The 17,439-nt window shown below is 41.3% G+C and overlaps 1 protein-coding gene across 1 annotated transcript in view; it reads left to right on the forward strand.

Annotated features, from left to right (window-relative positions):
• The window catches only part of LOC139763875 (uncharacterized), a 614,186-nt gene that overhangs the window by 99,151 nt on the left and 497,596 nt on the right, over nucleotides 1-17,439 (forward strand). Inside the window, 1 exon segment of the mRNA XM_071690265.1 lies at nucleotides 2,671-2,773. Coding sequence (XP_071546366.1) covers nucleotides 2,671-2,773 — 103 coding nt within the window.

The raw sequence follows: 17,439 nt of genomic DNA on the forward strand, positions 1-17,439 counted from the left end.
GTACCGCTAAGCTTGTGCACATATGGTCGAAGTGATGCCTCTCTTTTCTTTCTTTTTTTTCAACGCCCCTTGTCGTTGTAGCTCACGTAGATACCATATGTTTTAGAGGCCTTGTGTCTTTATGGGTTAAGGTATTTGTTTAGACTTAGTGGATAACTTTGAGGGATTGGAACAGTGTCTTTTAGAGGTCACGTCTGAGGCAAGTGGTTGGGTAAGGTGTGTGTGGGTGTGTGTGGGTGTGTGTGTGTGTGTGTGTGTGGGTGTGGTGTGTGTGTGTGGTGGGGGGCTATTAGCGCGTTCGGTCGCGTCAGGTGGATTAATCCGGTCGAATGTAATGGTTTTTACACCATTACGTAGCGTCTGTGGGTTTCTAGTGGCCGACCGCTTGGGGTCGTGGCGATCAGACCGCCGGTATGATTCATCCTCAGTGTCGCTGGTCGATCTAGGTGGACCCGAGAAGGAAGCAGGATGTGGTGGGAGGAAGGAACCTTTTCCAGTAATCATAATCACACGTCCTTGGCATGGCATGAAATGTGATTCATCTGATAATCACAGTCTTAATCAGAGATTGATCCTCAGTGAAAACATCCGCTCGAAATTGCTTTGTGTTCAATTACATCCTCCTCTGCAGCAAGGTCGCTCGTAGGTGATTGCAACCAGGAGAAACGGCCAATGTGTCATGGGTAGATATCCTTTGTGAAGCATTGTCATGGTAGTGGTTCATTGACGTGGGTCAGGGTCAGGCGCTGGTTCCACTGTAGAATTAAGGAGACGATACATCATTATCGCTTGTGTCTGCCGACTCCCATGAGGGCCACGCGCAACACGCCCTTCCCTGCTGCAACATCGTTTCATAAATGGGGACATGATGAATGTAGGCGGTGTACAGGCGTTTAAGAAGTTGTATTGATAGTAGAAAAGGTTCAAGAGATAGGGCCCCTCGAAATTATATCCCCTCGTTCTGAACACACACACACACACACACACACACACACACACACACACTCACCTACACCTATTATTACTGATGACTGCACATGACATCTGAGTGTACACTGTAAATGTACACGTATATGAGTGCTAGCTGTACATTTCATACAGTTGTGCATTTGAGATGTTCGTAAGTTTGTATTTTGTGTTTACTATTTTTATGTATTTGATATATTGACTTATCTTTTAATACATTTTGCTCATTAAATGGTTCTAGACAAAGTACTAAGAAAAAAAAAAATGATGAAAAGACTGATTGATATAGTCACCCAGAAGGGGACATTCGTTTTCTGTAAAGTTACATTCAACCATTTTCTTTATTTTTGGACTAACTATAAGAAATTGTATTGTGCTCTGTATAATCTGAATCTGAATCAATTCAGTGGTAGTTTTATGTGTAGTTACAATCTCAGTTACAGTCTGGTAGAACTGTTGTTGTACAAGTTGTCTTTACGGACGCGGCTGTCTGAACTTCTAAATATAAACAAAAACATCAATGGATTCGTTATGGTTAACAAAACATTCTCACAACTGCGAAGCTTACTAAAAACATAGTCTTGTAATTCAAGGGTAATCACACGGAAACTATAAGTAAGGCGTTGAAGCTCAAGCGAAATTTAGGGCAGAAAGTTAAGCTACAAAAACCAGCCCAAGAAACTAGACCTAACTAACCTAACCTGCCCTACCGTACCGTACCGCACCCTACCCTACCCTACCCTACCCTACTCTACATACCCACCTACGTACCTTCCTACTTACCCACCTACTTACCTATCTACCTATTTACCTATCTACCTACTTACCTAGCAGGTTGTGTATTAAACCAATTTGTCTTATCCTAATGATAGAAATCAAGTTCCGGTACAAGAGCGTATTTGATACAAATATTCAAAATTATCTAAGTCCTTTGTAATCTTGATTTCAGCAACTATTTAAGGCTTGATAAGTCTGATATCACTGACTAAAAGCAGTACGTTTAAGAGCGGACTTTACAGTCTCACCATTTACAAGTTAACAAGTGACTCATTTTTGCTGCTCTATAAGTTGTATAATCTGCAGTCAAATCTCCTTCAGTCACTTGTTATCTCCTCTACCATCACCAACAGCTTCGGAAGGACCCACTGGTTTGTTACTGATTACAATCTCTCGTAACGTAGCCATATGTTACATGGAGAGCGCAGGTTTCCACATCGCTCGTAGTGTGGTGCTACGTATGATACAGAACTACAATGTTTTCACTCTACCAGATCTTATTCTGTTTCATGTCGACACGTTTGAGGGACGGGTCGGCTGGGTCCATAGTGATAGCAGAGGAGATCGATCGTAAACAGAGAGTGGCCCTAGTTTCCCGAACACTCACACACTGGTGCATTCTTGTTAAGTAAACACCTCTCAGTCTCCTCTCGTCTTTTTAGGGCCAAGCTTCCATGCCATATATTGTAATAAAAATATATGGGAAAAATTGTGTCGGTTTCACAAATACCAGCAGGATTATGACATTCATCCTTAGATATATAACTAAGTCTATTGAGTATGGATGTCCCTGGGCCACATCTTATATAGCGACGGAGGAGTAACGTCTGGTCACTGCATACAGTCCCTAACAATAGTATTTTTCTTCCCCTGTCTGGCGGCGACCAGCAGCTTCCTCACACTCACAAATGGCTTCCCCTTCCTCAGGATCCTGCGGGAGAAGCAGAGTATGGACGAGGAGTTCGTGGCGCTCTGCAAGTTGAGGCGTGGTGCGGCCAAGCACTCCCTCCAGCACCTCCTACATTTACCGGTGAGTCGAGCTCTTCCTCATCTTCTCTCGAGCCCTGTGCTAATGTTTATCTATTCAGATTTGATGTGTAGAATCCTGATACTGTTCTCTAGCAGACACCTTTGTCACAGAAGATCAGATCTTCTATCATCTGGCTCCAATGCACTGTTCTCGAGCAGAGTTCCTTTGAAAGTTTCAACGCGGCAGTAAGTAGCTATCTCGACTGTTTTTTTACATCAAAGTTTGATAATTAATTATTTTGTGTGTATTTACGACCGTTTTCTTATGTCAATCGGTTCTATATTAGCGGCACTGAAGTTTGATGTTCAGGTCTTCTGTTACTTGGCTTTGAACTGTCCTCCAGCAGATTATTCTCTTCGTATACCATCAGGTCTTCTGTTATCTATAGCCTACCCATTTACTCTCTATCAAAATCGTTTTAGGAAGAACTACTGAATAACAAGCAGGCTAGGTTGAGGTCTGGCTCTTTCTTTCTCTGAAATTCACTTCTCTTCCCATAAAGTCCTTCTTGATATCATCCCTCTAGCTCTTCAAAACACTTTTTCTCTATTTCTTAATATTGGAGATTTCAACGCGGCGGTAAGTAGCCATCTTGAGGCTCTTTCACTTCAGTTTGATCTGTATGTTTTTCTTTTAGGAATATCAGGGAAAATCTAGGGTAAATTAGCTTAAAATTAGGCGAAAAGATTGTTAGGAATTTTAATATGTTTTTGATATGGTTTTGATATGTTTTGGAAAATAAGTAATTATATTTCCTAAATTATATCAAACTGAAGATCAATCTTGGCTGCCAGGGAAGGTTAGGTAAGGTTTTTAAAGAGTCACTTAATTTCTGACACGTGTTTTTCGTACTTTTGTGCTAAGTAATCTTAGTTTTTCTCTGATATTCATAGTCCTCATAGTCATCACCTTATATATCGAAGGAATGATATAAGCTGCTCCAAATAACGCTTCGCCACTCTTATCATAGTCTCTTCAACACTACATTGTCATTGCGAAGTAAAATCAGTCTGTATGTAAGGGTATTGCAAACACTTGGCTAAACTACCACTTTGCTAACATAAGAGAGTAAGTGCAATTTTAATCACATGATGACCAATGTCATTACCGAGAATTCACTAGATATGAGTTTACCTTCAAAAACCTCAATAATGATAAGAGAAAATGTTGAATGCATCCCCATTTTCTTTGAGAAAGGATTGTAGGGCTAGCTATTTTGAATCGGAATTTAGCTGCGATTCACATATGAATTAACTGTATCTAGGGTATACTTCTTTTCTCAGGGTGCCGTGGGAAATATGATCTTCTAAATCTAATCAACTCTAACCTAATTCAACCTACTCTACAAAAACGTTGGCGGGCGAATCTTCACTTGATCAATTATCTAAACAAAAATTTTAAGGTATCTTTTGATCATGATGGCATTTAGTTGACAGACTTTTTTTTTTTTATCTTTTTATGAAGATAAGAACGTACATTAGTAAAGGTGGAATGAGGAAGATGAAGAGAATAAAGAATGAAGAGAAGACGCGTAAAGAATACACAGGGATGAATCTTTTTAACTAGTTAAGATGTACGCTCTCCAAAAAAGTATTTACCCCCCTCCACTCCTCCCCTCCTGAAGTGTTTAATAATTTACAACTGGCCGACCAGATTAAAATTTGACTTTGCAGCCAACCTGATGCAGTTGTAAATTGCATCAGGGTGACAGCAAAGTCAAGTTTTAATCTCGGTCGACCAGTTATAGATGATGATTGGAAACTTTAGGCCCAGCGGGGTCCGATACTTTCTGGGGGAAGTGTATATAGTACTACGGTTGAAGGTTGAAGTTGACATAGACCGCGGAAGAGGTGAAAAGATGCATCGAGAAATTAATTTGGCTAGAAATGTATCAGATGAGGATGCCGGAAGAGTGATTTAGGAAAGGATGCATTAGTCAATTTTCGTGCATAGAGAAGACGTTGGTCTTGACGAAACCACTGAGTGTTTAGAGTAGAAAAGTAGGAAGCATTAAGATAGATTGGAAATTTCGTGTTTCACTTCAAACACACGGGGCATGGCCTGGATTTGGAGTACATGCTTTTTTCCCAAGACATTTCCAAATACTGTACGGTCTTAGAATTGTCATGAACTGGTTGTTATGAGCTGATGTTGACGAGCTTAATGACCCTGGCAGTCCATAAGCCTAAAGCCCAAATAACCAACCAACCAACCAACTGCTGGCTTCGTGACTGTCCAGTCCAGCAGTTTCCATACACGTGCATAACCTCTGTCTTGTACTCTGGCAGCTGTAAGACAGATACTGTCCAAAGCGGATAACGTTCGCACATGCCTAACTTATGTGTGTGTGTGTGTGTGTGTGTGTGTGTGTGTGTGTGTGTTCGAGTGATTGCAGTTAAGCTAGTTAGCTGATGAACTCTCTAAACCGGCGTGTGTGACTGAGACACGGATTATGAATAAATACTTAGGATTATTCAACCAGATATGAAAACATCATTTTCTTTTTAGGTTATCGGCGAAGTTGAAAGTTTTTCTGGCCATATATATGACGTCCAATTGATCACTGTCAGACCAAGAAAAACCTGGAAGTAAGTTCCTCCTTAGGGATGTAGCGTCAGGAACAGACAAAAGATTGTCTCATCTGCACACATCCACACTCTTACTGTCATGTATAATGCATGATTTATTAATAATACAATCCCAGGGCACCTTTTATGGGGCTCCTGCAAACTCAAGGCTACACCCCGAGTAGGAGGAGGGGAATGATGGATCTCATCGGGGGCGAGAAGGATCTCTACCAGACGATGATCCTTTTGTCATTTTGACGAGGATACATCCTCGATAAAAGTAGATTTTCCGCTCGCGTCATATATATATATATATATATATATATATATATATATATATATATATCATGAAAAACTGTAAGTGAAGGATTTATATAAATTCTTTTACCTAATTTCCTCATCCACCCTACGTATTTGGTGGGAACACTTCACAGCTGGACTAGTGGAAGGTCAGACGAATACGTTTAAGTGTATTTTATATTTTCTTAAACGGGTTAAGTGCGGGTGTTGAGGCTGAGTTCGTGAGCGTTAAAGTTCTCATTACGTCCCAAGGCCAGCTAGCCAACCACATTGGCTGATGATGTTGATAAACATTCGCCAGGCCTTAGCCTACCTCGCGGCGATAGGCTGCTGCTATGTTGGTAGGGGTGGTGAAGATTCGCCTAGCACGGTCCAAGGCTGCTACTATGTTGGTTGTGGTGGTAAAGATTCACCGGGCATTAGCCTAGCTACGACCCTAAAGGTTCCTGATCTGCTCATGTTAGAATTAGCCAAACTTTTTTCTTTTTTATCTAGTTTGAGGTTTTGTCTTAAAACGACTGATGCTCTCTTGACCCTTGACAAAGTTTCTCTGCTCGAGCTGTCACAGAATGATGTGCTCCACCTTCCTCACTGATTTATTGTGCCGACTACATTTCGTTTTATTCTCGTAAGAACTACAAGACTTTTTTTTCCGCGTTTTATGGTGAAGTTTTACTCAGATCCTCACCAGAATCGTGCGCAGATGGAACGCTTACGTAAGATTTATACTGAATGATTTCGTTTTTTTTTTTTTCCCGCTGTGATCACTCATCTGGAGAGGGAACTATGGGTATATGTAAAACGATGTTACATGGAAATTTATCGATGTGCATTACTGTATAAACTCTGACATCCAAGAGATCATGTCATGATTTGCATTTCTTGATAATGGAGGAGATGTAGGGATGGTGTGACGGCTGGTCTTGGGGTACGACGGGGACTGGATAGTCGTGGGCTGAGAACGGCTACGCTTGTATGGCTGACTCCAGCTGCACCGCATCAACCATTTGAAGGATCTTGTACGACCGATTATTATGCCAGGTTTACTACACTGGAGCATGGAGGGAAAAGCATATGACATTAAGGCATCATTGGCCTAGAGCGAGCTTATCTGCAAAGTTACATTTGTATGTTGAGTATATTTCTGTTGTGGATGGATTAAGTTAGGATAGAGCAGGAAGAAGGCTCTCTCTCCCTCTACCTTCCGGCTAAAGCAGCGAGCAGGATAAAGAATGGAATATATCCCATAGATTGTTGAGGTAAAAGGAGAGGAAGGAATTTTACAGAAGAGAATAAAAAGATGTTATTACTGCCTGTACTACATTTTGATTGCGATGAGATTATGCTGCTTAGGAAAAGCCTTATTTGATTGTCCGTTCAACATTATGAACTTATATATACCTCTCATAATTATTGATTTTTCTTCTGAGTTGACATATTAATGATTTTTTAAAACGCTGATGTCAGCTGCCTCAACAATAACTTTGTTTTTACCTCGTAATATTTTCTGCAGCAGTTGATCAATTAGGAGAGGTAATGACCCAAACCCTGAACTGCGTAGTTTGCTCTGGGTAATTGATTGTTTTGGTCTTGGATGAGGATACTATATATATATGATGTCACATACTACATGTAAGACGTCAGTGTAACATACTATATCTATGACGTCAGTGTAACATACTATATGTATGACCTCATTGAAACATACCATATATATGACGTCAGTGTAACTTCGAGACTTTGCTTGTTGAAGGTCCGCAAAGTATTCTGCGCATGTCAAATGGAGCTGTTAACTTTATTTTCGACTAAACACTACCACCTTCAAGCGTGACAGATTCCGTAGAACAATTTAACGTAAGTCTTGTATTGTAAGTACCATCTTTATCTATAGTGACATCGTCTATACTTGCCGGTAATATATTTATACGTATTAGGTATATATGTAAAGTACCATCATAAGGTGTCGTTAGGTGTCTTGGGTATGGGCTGGTGACATACGGTACCAGCAATGTTGGCAGCGTTCTCAGGGAGTCTGGGGTGGACCTGCGGGAGCGTGGGTTTGGTGGCACACTTCCTGGGCTGACGGTAAACATTACCAACACGAACTGTGGTCACGACACTTGCCCATTCATGACGCTGTTCCTTTTTTCTCCCTCCCGTCATTTCGCAATTGGATGGCAGCTCCACGCACACACTGAAGCGTTATTTCTGGCTCGGTGTATAACTTGTGATGGCGGTGTTCCACAAAGCGAACTTACCCTCGCTGTCATCCAGTCATCCTTGGTGTATATATATACATTTTTTTTCCCCTTTGCTCCGGTCCCAGTCATTGCCAAAGTTCGGGAAGGAGGTAAACTATGTTGCCAAGTCTATCTAGTGCTAATTCAATTTGTATCATAAATTGGTTTTCGTAAATCATATCTACTTTTTTTTCTAGATAGCAGTTTTAGGTGAGTACCTATGGATGAAATACTAAGTCGTAAGCTGGACTGGGGGTTTTGTGATTCCGTTTTTAAACCAGTACATAAGCTGTTGATCGTCTTGGAACTTTCGTTGTCATATTTTTTTAGGGTAACTAGATGACAAAAGAATTTGTTTGGTAACTGAAGGACGTTTAGGGAAGGACGGATAGTACGCGAAGTGTGGAGGAGGTGGAGGCGATGCTGGCTGGCTGAGGGAGTATCTAGTTGCTGGTCTTTCTCACAACAACTTTATGTTTTATTTTCTAACAGTTCTTGAATCGTGTTGTGATTAAATGGACTTCTTTGACTCATATTCCTGCCGTTGATTACCTCCCTTTGTGTATCATTAACTTTACACTTAAAGTTCTTTTTGATGAATTGATTGAAAATGCTTTAGAAAAAATGTATAGGTAAATTGATCATCTGGCCATAACATTAGATTGAGAGGTTTACTGCACGCTGGAGGAGCCAGATTTTCGAAGCAGGGCTTACAAAGCGACTGATGATCCTGAGGTCTGTCTCCTGTGTGAGGGTTGAGGTGTACTTGGGTGATGGTGGTGGTTGGCTACCACTGTCACGAGCGGCCTGAGTGTGACCCTCCGGAGGTGATTCTTGTCCTAGGACGGTAGCTTGCCCTAGTGACCGCCTCAAGGACGACACTCGCTCGAAATCATAAATTTGCAAATGACTGGGTGGGGGAGCGACAGGTGTGGGCGGGACGGATGTGGGCGTGTGGGCGGGGTCCGTATCGCGGCCGCCCACAACCACCGCCACTTCACTACCTTCACTGTACCCTCACCACATTCACACATTTCTTTCGCTATATATATATATATATATATATATATATATATATATATATATATATATATATATATATATATATATATATATGTATATATATATATATATATATATATATATATATATATATATATATATATATATATATATATATATATATATATATATATATGTACATATGTATATATATATATATATATATATATATATATATATATATATATATATATATATATATATATATATATATATATGTATTAGCATGATGAAGACATCATAGATGATGGAATGTTGAGGACATTGGTCTGTTTGCCAGGTGCCGGATCATTTATTGCCTCTCCGTCTTTACAGTCACTTTAAACATCCACTGCACAACCACAGGAAAACATTCCAACATATGATAAATCTATATGTATCTCGGCAAATGTATTTAACGAATGTATTAAATACTTATTTCCTGCGCAAGGAGTCCCATCTATCCTTTATATATATATATATATATATATATATATATATATATATATATATATATATATATATATATATATATATAATGCAGTAGGTCACAGCGGTGCGAATGGTCTAATATCTGCTGATATCCATGAAGAAAATGACATACGATAAGCCCCAAGTGCACTTTTGTGCAATGATCATATCGTCTGGGAAGATGCAAGAATTCTTTCATCTTCCCTGACGATCCGTGGTTATCAGCATATATATATATATATATATATATATATATATATATATATATATATATATATATATATATATATATATATATATATATATATACTCAAAATGAAACTATAAAATCTTAAAAGAATTGCATCCAAACATGTTTTTCACCAGTTTGATAGATTGTTCTGATGGTAAGTCATGATGGAGGGAGTCACACAAGGTAAGGCTTGGTATGGTAAGCATTGAGCAACTCAGGAAGTGAAACACTAACTACGCAGTTTCCGGGGTGACTATGTTCACCACATGACTTCCTGTAACGCCCAGCTGCTTGTCACGGGGGAGAGCACACACACACACACACACACACACACACACACCTGGCTTAGGTTGGTGTGAATATGTGTATGTGTGTGTGGTTAATAACGTAGCTAACCCTGTATCTCCTGGGGCTTTGAAACTCATGAAAGTAATCAATTTACTTTGTCTCCATAATGATGGATAATGAATTATTCTATATTCCATTGTGGAAAGATATTGTCGTGTTTATTGGTAGTGTTCGTCCGTTAATTAACCCTTGTCTCCGTATCATGTAAGACAAATGTTTATCAAGCTAGAAAGTTTTAAAAGGTGTTATTAGTATAGTGTTGACCCCTTGAGCACGATGGTACAATCCTTGAGCACGACGGTACAATTTTTGAGCACGACGGTACGATCCTTGAGCACGACGGTACAATTTTTGAGCAAGACGGTACGATCCGTGAGCACGATGATGCAGTCCTTGAACACGAGGGTACGACGAGTAGGCATGATGGTGGTGGTACGACCCTTGAGCACAACAGTACGACCCTTGGCTATTGTGACCTGGCCATGGATTCTGAGGGTAATTACCGTCGTTTGCAAGGGGTTAATTAACAAGGATAATTAACCCAGTTAGCCAAGGTTTATCAGTAGCATCACGAAGGAGGATGTTAAACACTGTTTATGATGGGCAAGAAACATTTCACACATTTAGTGTCACTGTAAAGACGTTTTACATTCGCGTTAAGTGCGTTGAACCTCAGTTCACTTTCGTAATTATGATCCTGAAGGTACGACAGAGTTCCAAATGTTATGCTTATGAACCTGTAGTCTCTTATGGACGTGCAGTCTCCTCAGTTCTAAATGTTCACAGTAGAGAAAACCACTTCTGCTTATCATTCTGCAGATCACCCAGCAGTACCCTAGGCTTACTGGAAGATGTTACAGTGAGGAAACCAGGTACGATTTCAGCCTGTAGTCCTCTCCGGCTTTAGATGCTACAGTAAGTGATCCACGTATGGTATCCATCCTGCAAAGCTCCCCAAAGTTTTAGATATCAAAGTCAGGAACTCTCCAGGTGGCCACCAGTGTAGTCAGGAAGGTGAGAGTGTCTGATTTTAAAGAGGAGAAAAAGAAAGTTTTTTCTTTCTGATGGAGTGGTGGTCCAGACGTGACTCTGGCTGGAAAAGTTAAGCTGACCCTTAGAATTCTTTTGAAAGTTAAGAGAGAAAAGTAAGCAAGAAGCCGAGTTTTGGCACAGAGGAAACCCTCGGCCGCAGGTTTAGCACGTCTGTTGCAGTACGTGCGTGCGTGCGTGCGTGCGTGCGTGCGTGCGTGTGGCTGTTCGTGGTCACGAAAGTCTACGGACATGAAACAGCTGTTGATGGTGACTGCAGCAGGTGCCTCCCGATCCCATCCACACACTCGAACTCACATATTCACGAGTCAGTACGGGCCCGCATGGGTTCAAATCCTCATGGGCGCAGCAGTCAGCTCATAGCCGACCTAGGTGTTCATCCTCCCGCTCGACCAAATCGATTTCTGCCTAAGTCTTTAGAGTGTGTTGTTGTGTGTGTGTGTGTGTGTGTGTGTGTGTGTGTGTGTGTGTGTGTGTGTGTGTATGTATACACATAAGAGTAAAGACATCGCACATAAATACAAGGTTAAGAGACGGGTGTAACACGAATGTAAAAGTCTCTCTCCGTTATTCACAAATAGTAATTACACAAAAGGTCGAGAGGAAGGCAAAAAAGATGATATCAGAATTATGAGAGAGGTTAGAGGTTAATAGAGAGGTTAGGAACCATAAATCTGTCAACCACGGAAGAGAGAAGAGTAAGAGTTAACTTCTGTCACAACATTTGAAGTTTTAAATCAGTTTGATAATGTCAAGATTTGCAAAGATAGAACATCCAGAGGCCATGATATGAAGTCAAGCAATGAACTTGCAAGGGAAGATATAGAAAGGGACCTTTGACAGCTTAGAGAAGTGGAATAAAGTAATTGAGGATATTGTGAATGATGACAACATAATTTTGTTTAAAAAGTTGTATGATAGAGGAGAAAGCTCGAGAGATGGAGCCTCTGAGTATTTAACTCCTTCCTCGTTCCATACAAATAGTTAATTACACTGAGTTCTCTACACCTTTAAAGGGTATGAACCTACTAACTAGTAGAGAAAAAATTCAGGGGTGTATGTATACCACAGATATTCAGTCAGGCGCAGGTTGTATACGTTATAAATGTTTCATAATTGGCCACAGCTTTTGGGATAAAACGATAACACTTGGTAGATTTTCATATCACCAAAACAACTCTTTTTAAGCTCAAGAAGGAAGACCATTACAGGCCTCCGTGGTGTAGCGGTTAGCGTACCTGATCATGATACACTCACGGGCCGTCCAGGGTCTAGCGCATAGGTTCGAATCCTGGTTGTGGGATCGATCACAGTCAACCCAGCTCTTCATCCAGCCCTAGTTGTTGGTCGATGAAATGGGTACCTGGCTCAAGCTAGGGTATATACATAGAGAGAGCGTTAAAGAGATGACCTTGATCAGGGCTTCAGTTAGTTGCTCGTGCTGTCTCAACACGAAAAGAAAAAAAAGAATATCACATTAGTGTCTATTGCCGCAGAAAAAGGTTAGAAATATTTGCAGAATATCATGTCGACGGAGGGTCAAGGGTCTGAAATTTTGCAAACCATATATATAGCCATATTTGTCATGTTACTTGAAATGTGTATCAACCTTTTTCATCCTCAGTGAGACACAGTATGTAACGTGCCATGTAGGTGGAATATCTGAGGAGCCATATAGGTATGGGTATAAACATAGGTAACTTATGGGTGTATATGGGCGTGTGTGGCAGGTGCTGGGTTGAACGGTTCTAGGCGTCGTCCAATTCACCATAGCTTGGGTGTACTCGTCACCAGCTGGCTAGTGTAGCCTTCTGTGTATCCTAAGTGGCCTGAACCCTTAGAACTATACCTACACTACTTCAGAGAATCTTATCCATGAAACTCATGGATATGTGATGATATCATTGGCCCAGTGTTTACGTGGGAAGCTGACTATTTGTTTATCTTGACTGGATACTCCCATAGTGGTCTCCTCAACGCTAGCTCTTGTTTTTATGTTTTTATGTATATATATTTATCTTTTCGCTCTTCTTTCTGGGAAATCATTGACTGTGTCATGTTTTGTTAAGAATGAAGGCCTTGTTTAAGACTGAAAATTAATTTCTACCGTCAAGGAGATATTTCTTGATGTAATTAACTTTTAAATGCGGGTCGTGAGTGAGATTCGTTTTCTTTGTATATTAAGAATTTTAGATATGTTTTTGCAGTGTGACATTAATGATTTCGAAGCGGATTCACGTAGTTGATGATGTGAGAGATCGCACTATCATTCTGCCGGTCGCTGGGGCCTTATATGCCTCGTAATCGTTGTAGAAAATAAGAAATGATTTAAGCCAAAGGAAAAATAGCGACGCGTCACTGTGTCTTAGGCGGCAACAGTGAGGGCGCGGCTCCGGTCAGCTGCTGCACCTCCCATCCCGTGCTCTTCCTCCTGCTCATGTTGGGGAGACTTTCTTATTCTCATTTTGGAAATTAAATTACGAATATGGCGAATGAGAAATTGTGTCGTGTGCTTCAAGAATAGAAAGCGAAAATGTACAAGACATTCAGTTTTAACAAGCAGTATATATATATATATATATATATATATATATATATATATATATATATATATATATATATATATATATATATATATATATATATATATATATATATAACTTACATATAGATGAAAGTGCAAATGTATTCCAGTATGTATATACTGTTAAAGCTTGCTTTTACATAACACACACACACACACACACACACACACACACACACACACATTAATCATGTCTTTGATCAAGCACTGAATAAGATTATCAGTGAAATCTTGATTGAGTGTCAGGGGCGACCTTGGAAGCACTCGAAGCACTTTCCATGTGAGGTGATTGGTTCAGACACCGCCAGTGTTGTGGAACATTAATCTTACACTCTGGTGACACAGAAACACGGTAGTAGGTTTGATCAGGCAAGTCCCACACCAGATGTGGGCATGGCTATATATTGGCTCACTGAGATCGTTCTCTGAAATTTCCCTTGTGTGTATTGAACCTCTTGAACACTGTGGGTACCACCGTTGAACACAGTGTTATAACCTTTTCGAAACAAAATTCATAACATACGTACATGGATATATATAATGTACGTACAGTATATGTGTATAGCGTACACATTTATGTACAATGGTGTCTGTATACATGTGTGTATATCTTTATGTATTTGCATATGCTTATATGAAACCTACACACACACACACACACACACACACACACACACACACACACACACACACACACACCCACACACACTTCAGTATGTTGTAGACAACCATAAGGTATGATGGCTTAACCCTTGAACCGACCTGTTAAGGGTCAAATCAAAGGCTATGTATGCCATCAAACTCAAGGGTCGTACTGTCATCAAGGGTCGTACTGTCATCAAGGATCGTACTGTCGTCATCAAGGGTCGTACTGTCATCATCAAGGGTCGTACTGTCGTCATCAAGGATCGTACTGTCGTCATCAAGGGTCGTACTGTCGTCATCAAGGGTCGTACTGTCGTCATCAAGGGTCGTACTGTCGTCATCAAGGGTCGTACTGTCGTCATCAAGGGTCGTACTGTCGTCATCAAGGGTCGTACTGTCGTCATCGGTGGTACTGTCGTGATCAAGAGGGTGAAAGTGGTAAGAAAGAAAGGCCTTGTAATTTTCCTAGCAACTGTTCAAGAAAAACAGATATTCGATCATTATGGAGGAGCGAGTGAAGTTAACGTCTCATTGTGGCGTCGCTCGAGCAGTGCGGACTTCATGTCCTTGCTCGATGCTCCTTCACGAAACCTGGGACGATGTGGTGAGAGTCATGCCACTCACTCTCCCTCCGTCATGCCTTTGTCTAAACCAAAATTCCGATGCGTAGCGCCTTTGGCGCACTCGGCCCCGTCAAACTCAGATGGGCCAATTCTCTCTCCCGAGACACAAGACAACCCAAAGGACGGAGAAAAGTGGCTCATACTCTAAAGCCAACACTTTATTTGTTTGTGAGTCAATGCTGGGGGAGTGTGGTTGGCTGTATGGTAGTCTGGGCATGGAGAGATCACATACTGCAGCTCTTTCGTCGAACCCAAGGCCATGTAAGGTCTGTACTCTTCTTATATTTCCCAGACCTTCTCTTGCTCACAGCTCTGTCACTGACCCCTTAGTTTTTTCTGTTCCTAAGATTCGGCTTTCCTATTAGCAGGTGAGAGAGATGTTCAGAGCTTTACCTTCAGCCACCAAGACGCGGAAAGCATACCTGGTCACCCAAACCAGTCCAGACTCTTTATCCTCCTTGGCTGCTATATCTCTACCACTGTATTCCACATCTTGTGCACCTGTGACACCTCTCTGTAGCATAGTACTTCGCTGCAGCGTCATTCGTAGTTGACACGAACATCAATACATACATACGTATAATACATTTATAAATATTTTTCTCCTCCAGACCTAAGACGGATGGCACGGGCCGGGCGAAAAGGGTGTGGTGATGGGTGGTAGACAGGCCAACCATACATGGCGTAAGGTACCACACACGGACTAGGGAGGGAGGGCAAAGGGGATACAACGTTACCATAACGGAGGGGAGACATCAGGAGGCATTAGTGTTACCAGAAGAGAGACTTTGACCGCTTTTCCAGTGGAACACTGTCTTCTTAAGCTGACAGCAGGTGTTGAGATTATACTCAACATTTTCGTGTTATGTTATGATGGAAGAGGAGCAAGTGCTGACGGTAGTAATATAGGTCTCAAAATCTAGTGGTTTCCCTGAAGTAATTCCCCACACAGGGTACATCTGCTGGGTTCCCCCACCGCACCACGCCAGGCTGCCATGAACAACTAAAACCACGACAGTCTTAACACTATAATCATTCTTGATAATTCACCAAGTTATAGAGATTAGTCACACCTCTGGGGGTAATCTAGTGCGTTGTCGGTCGCTGTATTGTGCATAATTGCTTTAAGAACTTCATCATCACCACCACACGTATGTGAAAGGGCTGTGACCTCACCTACTTAGCTCGTGGACTGGAGTTTGGGGAGTGGTAGACGGTAGAACGTGCCCCCTGGCGGTCAAGACTCAGTAGCTCCTACGATGTACAGTTTTATATGTCTACGAGCGTAGTATACCTTGGAGTGCGTAGCAGTAGACGAAGTATGCTATGTAGGGCGTAGCAGTATACACGATATGTCTTGGAGGGGCTGGGAAGTATACCTCGGAAGGGGTGGCAGTACACCTTGGAGGGGATGGCAGTTTACCTTGAAGGGGGTGCCGGTATACCGTAAGTGGCTTAGCAGTATCCAGGCATGACGTACAGTACCTTCATATCTAGAACACAAGCTCTGAACCTCTAATTTTGAATCATCCGTGTGTCATTTATTGAAATGAAGATCAGTGTATGTCGGGGGGAAAGAGGCGTCCGGCTGTTGCTCATATTACGAAGGAATTTATCATGCGTCCGGGAAATGTTGGGAACTGTCAGTGCTCCGCAGTAGTGCTGCTGCTGCTGCTGCTGCTGCTGCTGTGGCTGCTGCTGTAGCCGCCGCTGTAGCCTCCTTGAGATACAGTAATATGAATTCATGTTCTTCCCACAACATATGATTTGGCATTTTTTTAAGTCATATTTTCCTCCAATGTAAGTTTCATTTTAAGAACCCGACATCAAAATTTATTCTAAACTCGTAATCTAGCGGATGAGTGAATGAGATCGCCTCTCATACGACACCTAGAGTCATTCCTCGGGAAAGAAAAACAAAAGAGAATGGCAGACGAGTGCATATATCTGAGAATCACAAAACTTCAATATTCGAGATTTGCCAGTTTTAGACACGACCCAATCTCCGCGTGCCTAGGAAGGTGGACGTGAGGATACTGTGAATCATTTTATTTAATGTTTGTCTTTATCGTAGTTTTGCAAGACCAATGTACATCTGATGAGGAAATTCAAAAGAGGTACCGCTCCTCTCATCTGCATATTCTTAAGGGTAAAGGAACGTTAAATCTTGAACTAAACTGCTTCAAAATCATATTCTCGTGGCATGTTGCCTGAGCGAATCGTGTTGTTATAAACTGTACCACATTATTCGTTGAACGATATAACATTTTCGTGGATACGCTTCACAGATGATAATGATCTTTTTAATCTGTTTATCTGTCGTCAGCTCTTGAAATTTCTTAGAATCTAAAACATTCTTAAAGATGCATCATGCCCACCACCATGACACTCGTTTCAAAAGACATGGTTCAGGAGTACTTGTTGCATGCCGAATGTTGGAAGATATCAGATCACCTCCCTTGTCACACACACACACACACACACACACACACACACACACACACACACAGGCATGACGTACAGTACCTCCATATCTAGAACCTATTACCTGAACACAATCTCTGA

This window comes from Panulirus ornatus, chromosome 3 (assembly GCF_036320965.1).
Source record: "Panulirus ornatus isolate Po-2019 chromosome 3, ASM3632096v1, whole genome shotgun sequence".
Lineage (NCBI taxonomy): Eukaryota > Metazoa > Arthropoda > Malacostraca > Decapoda > Palinuridae > Panulirus > Panulirus ornatus.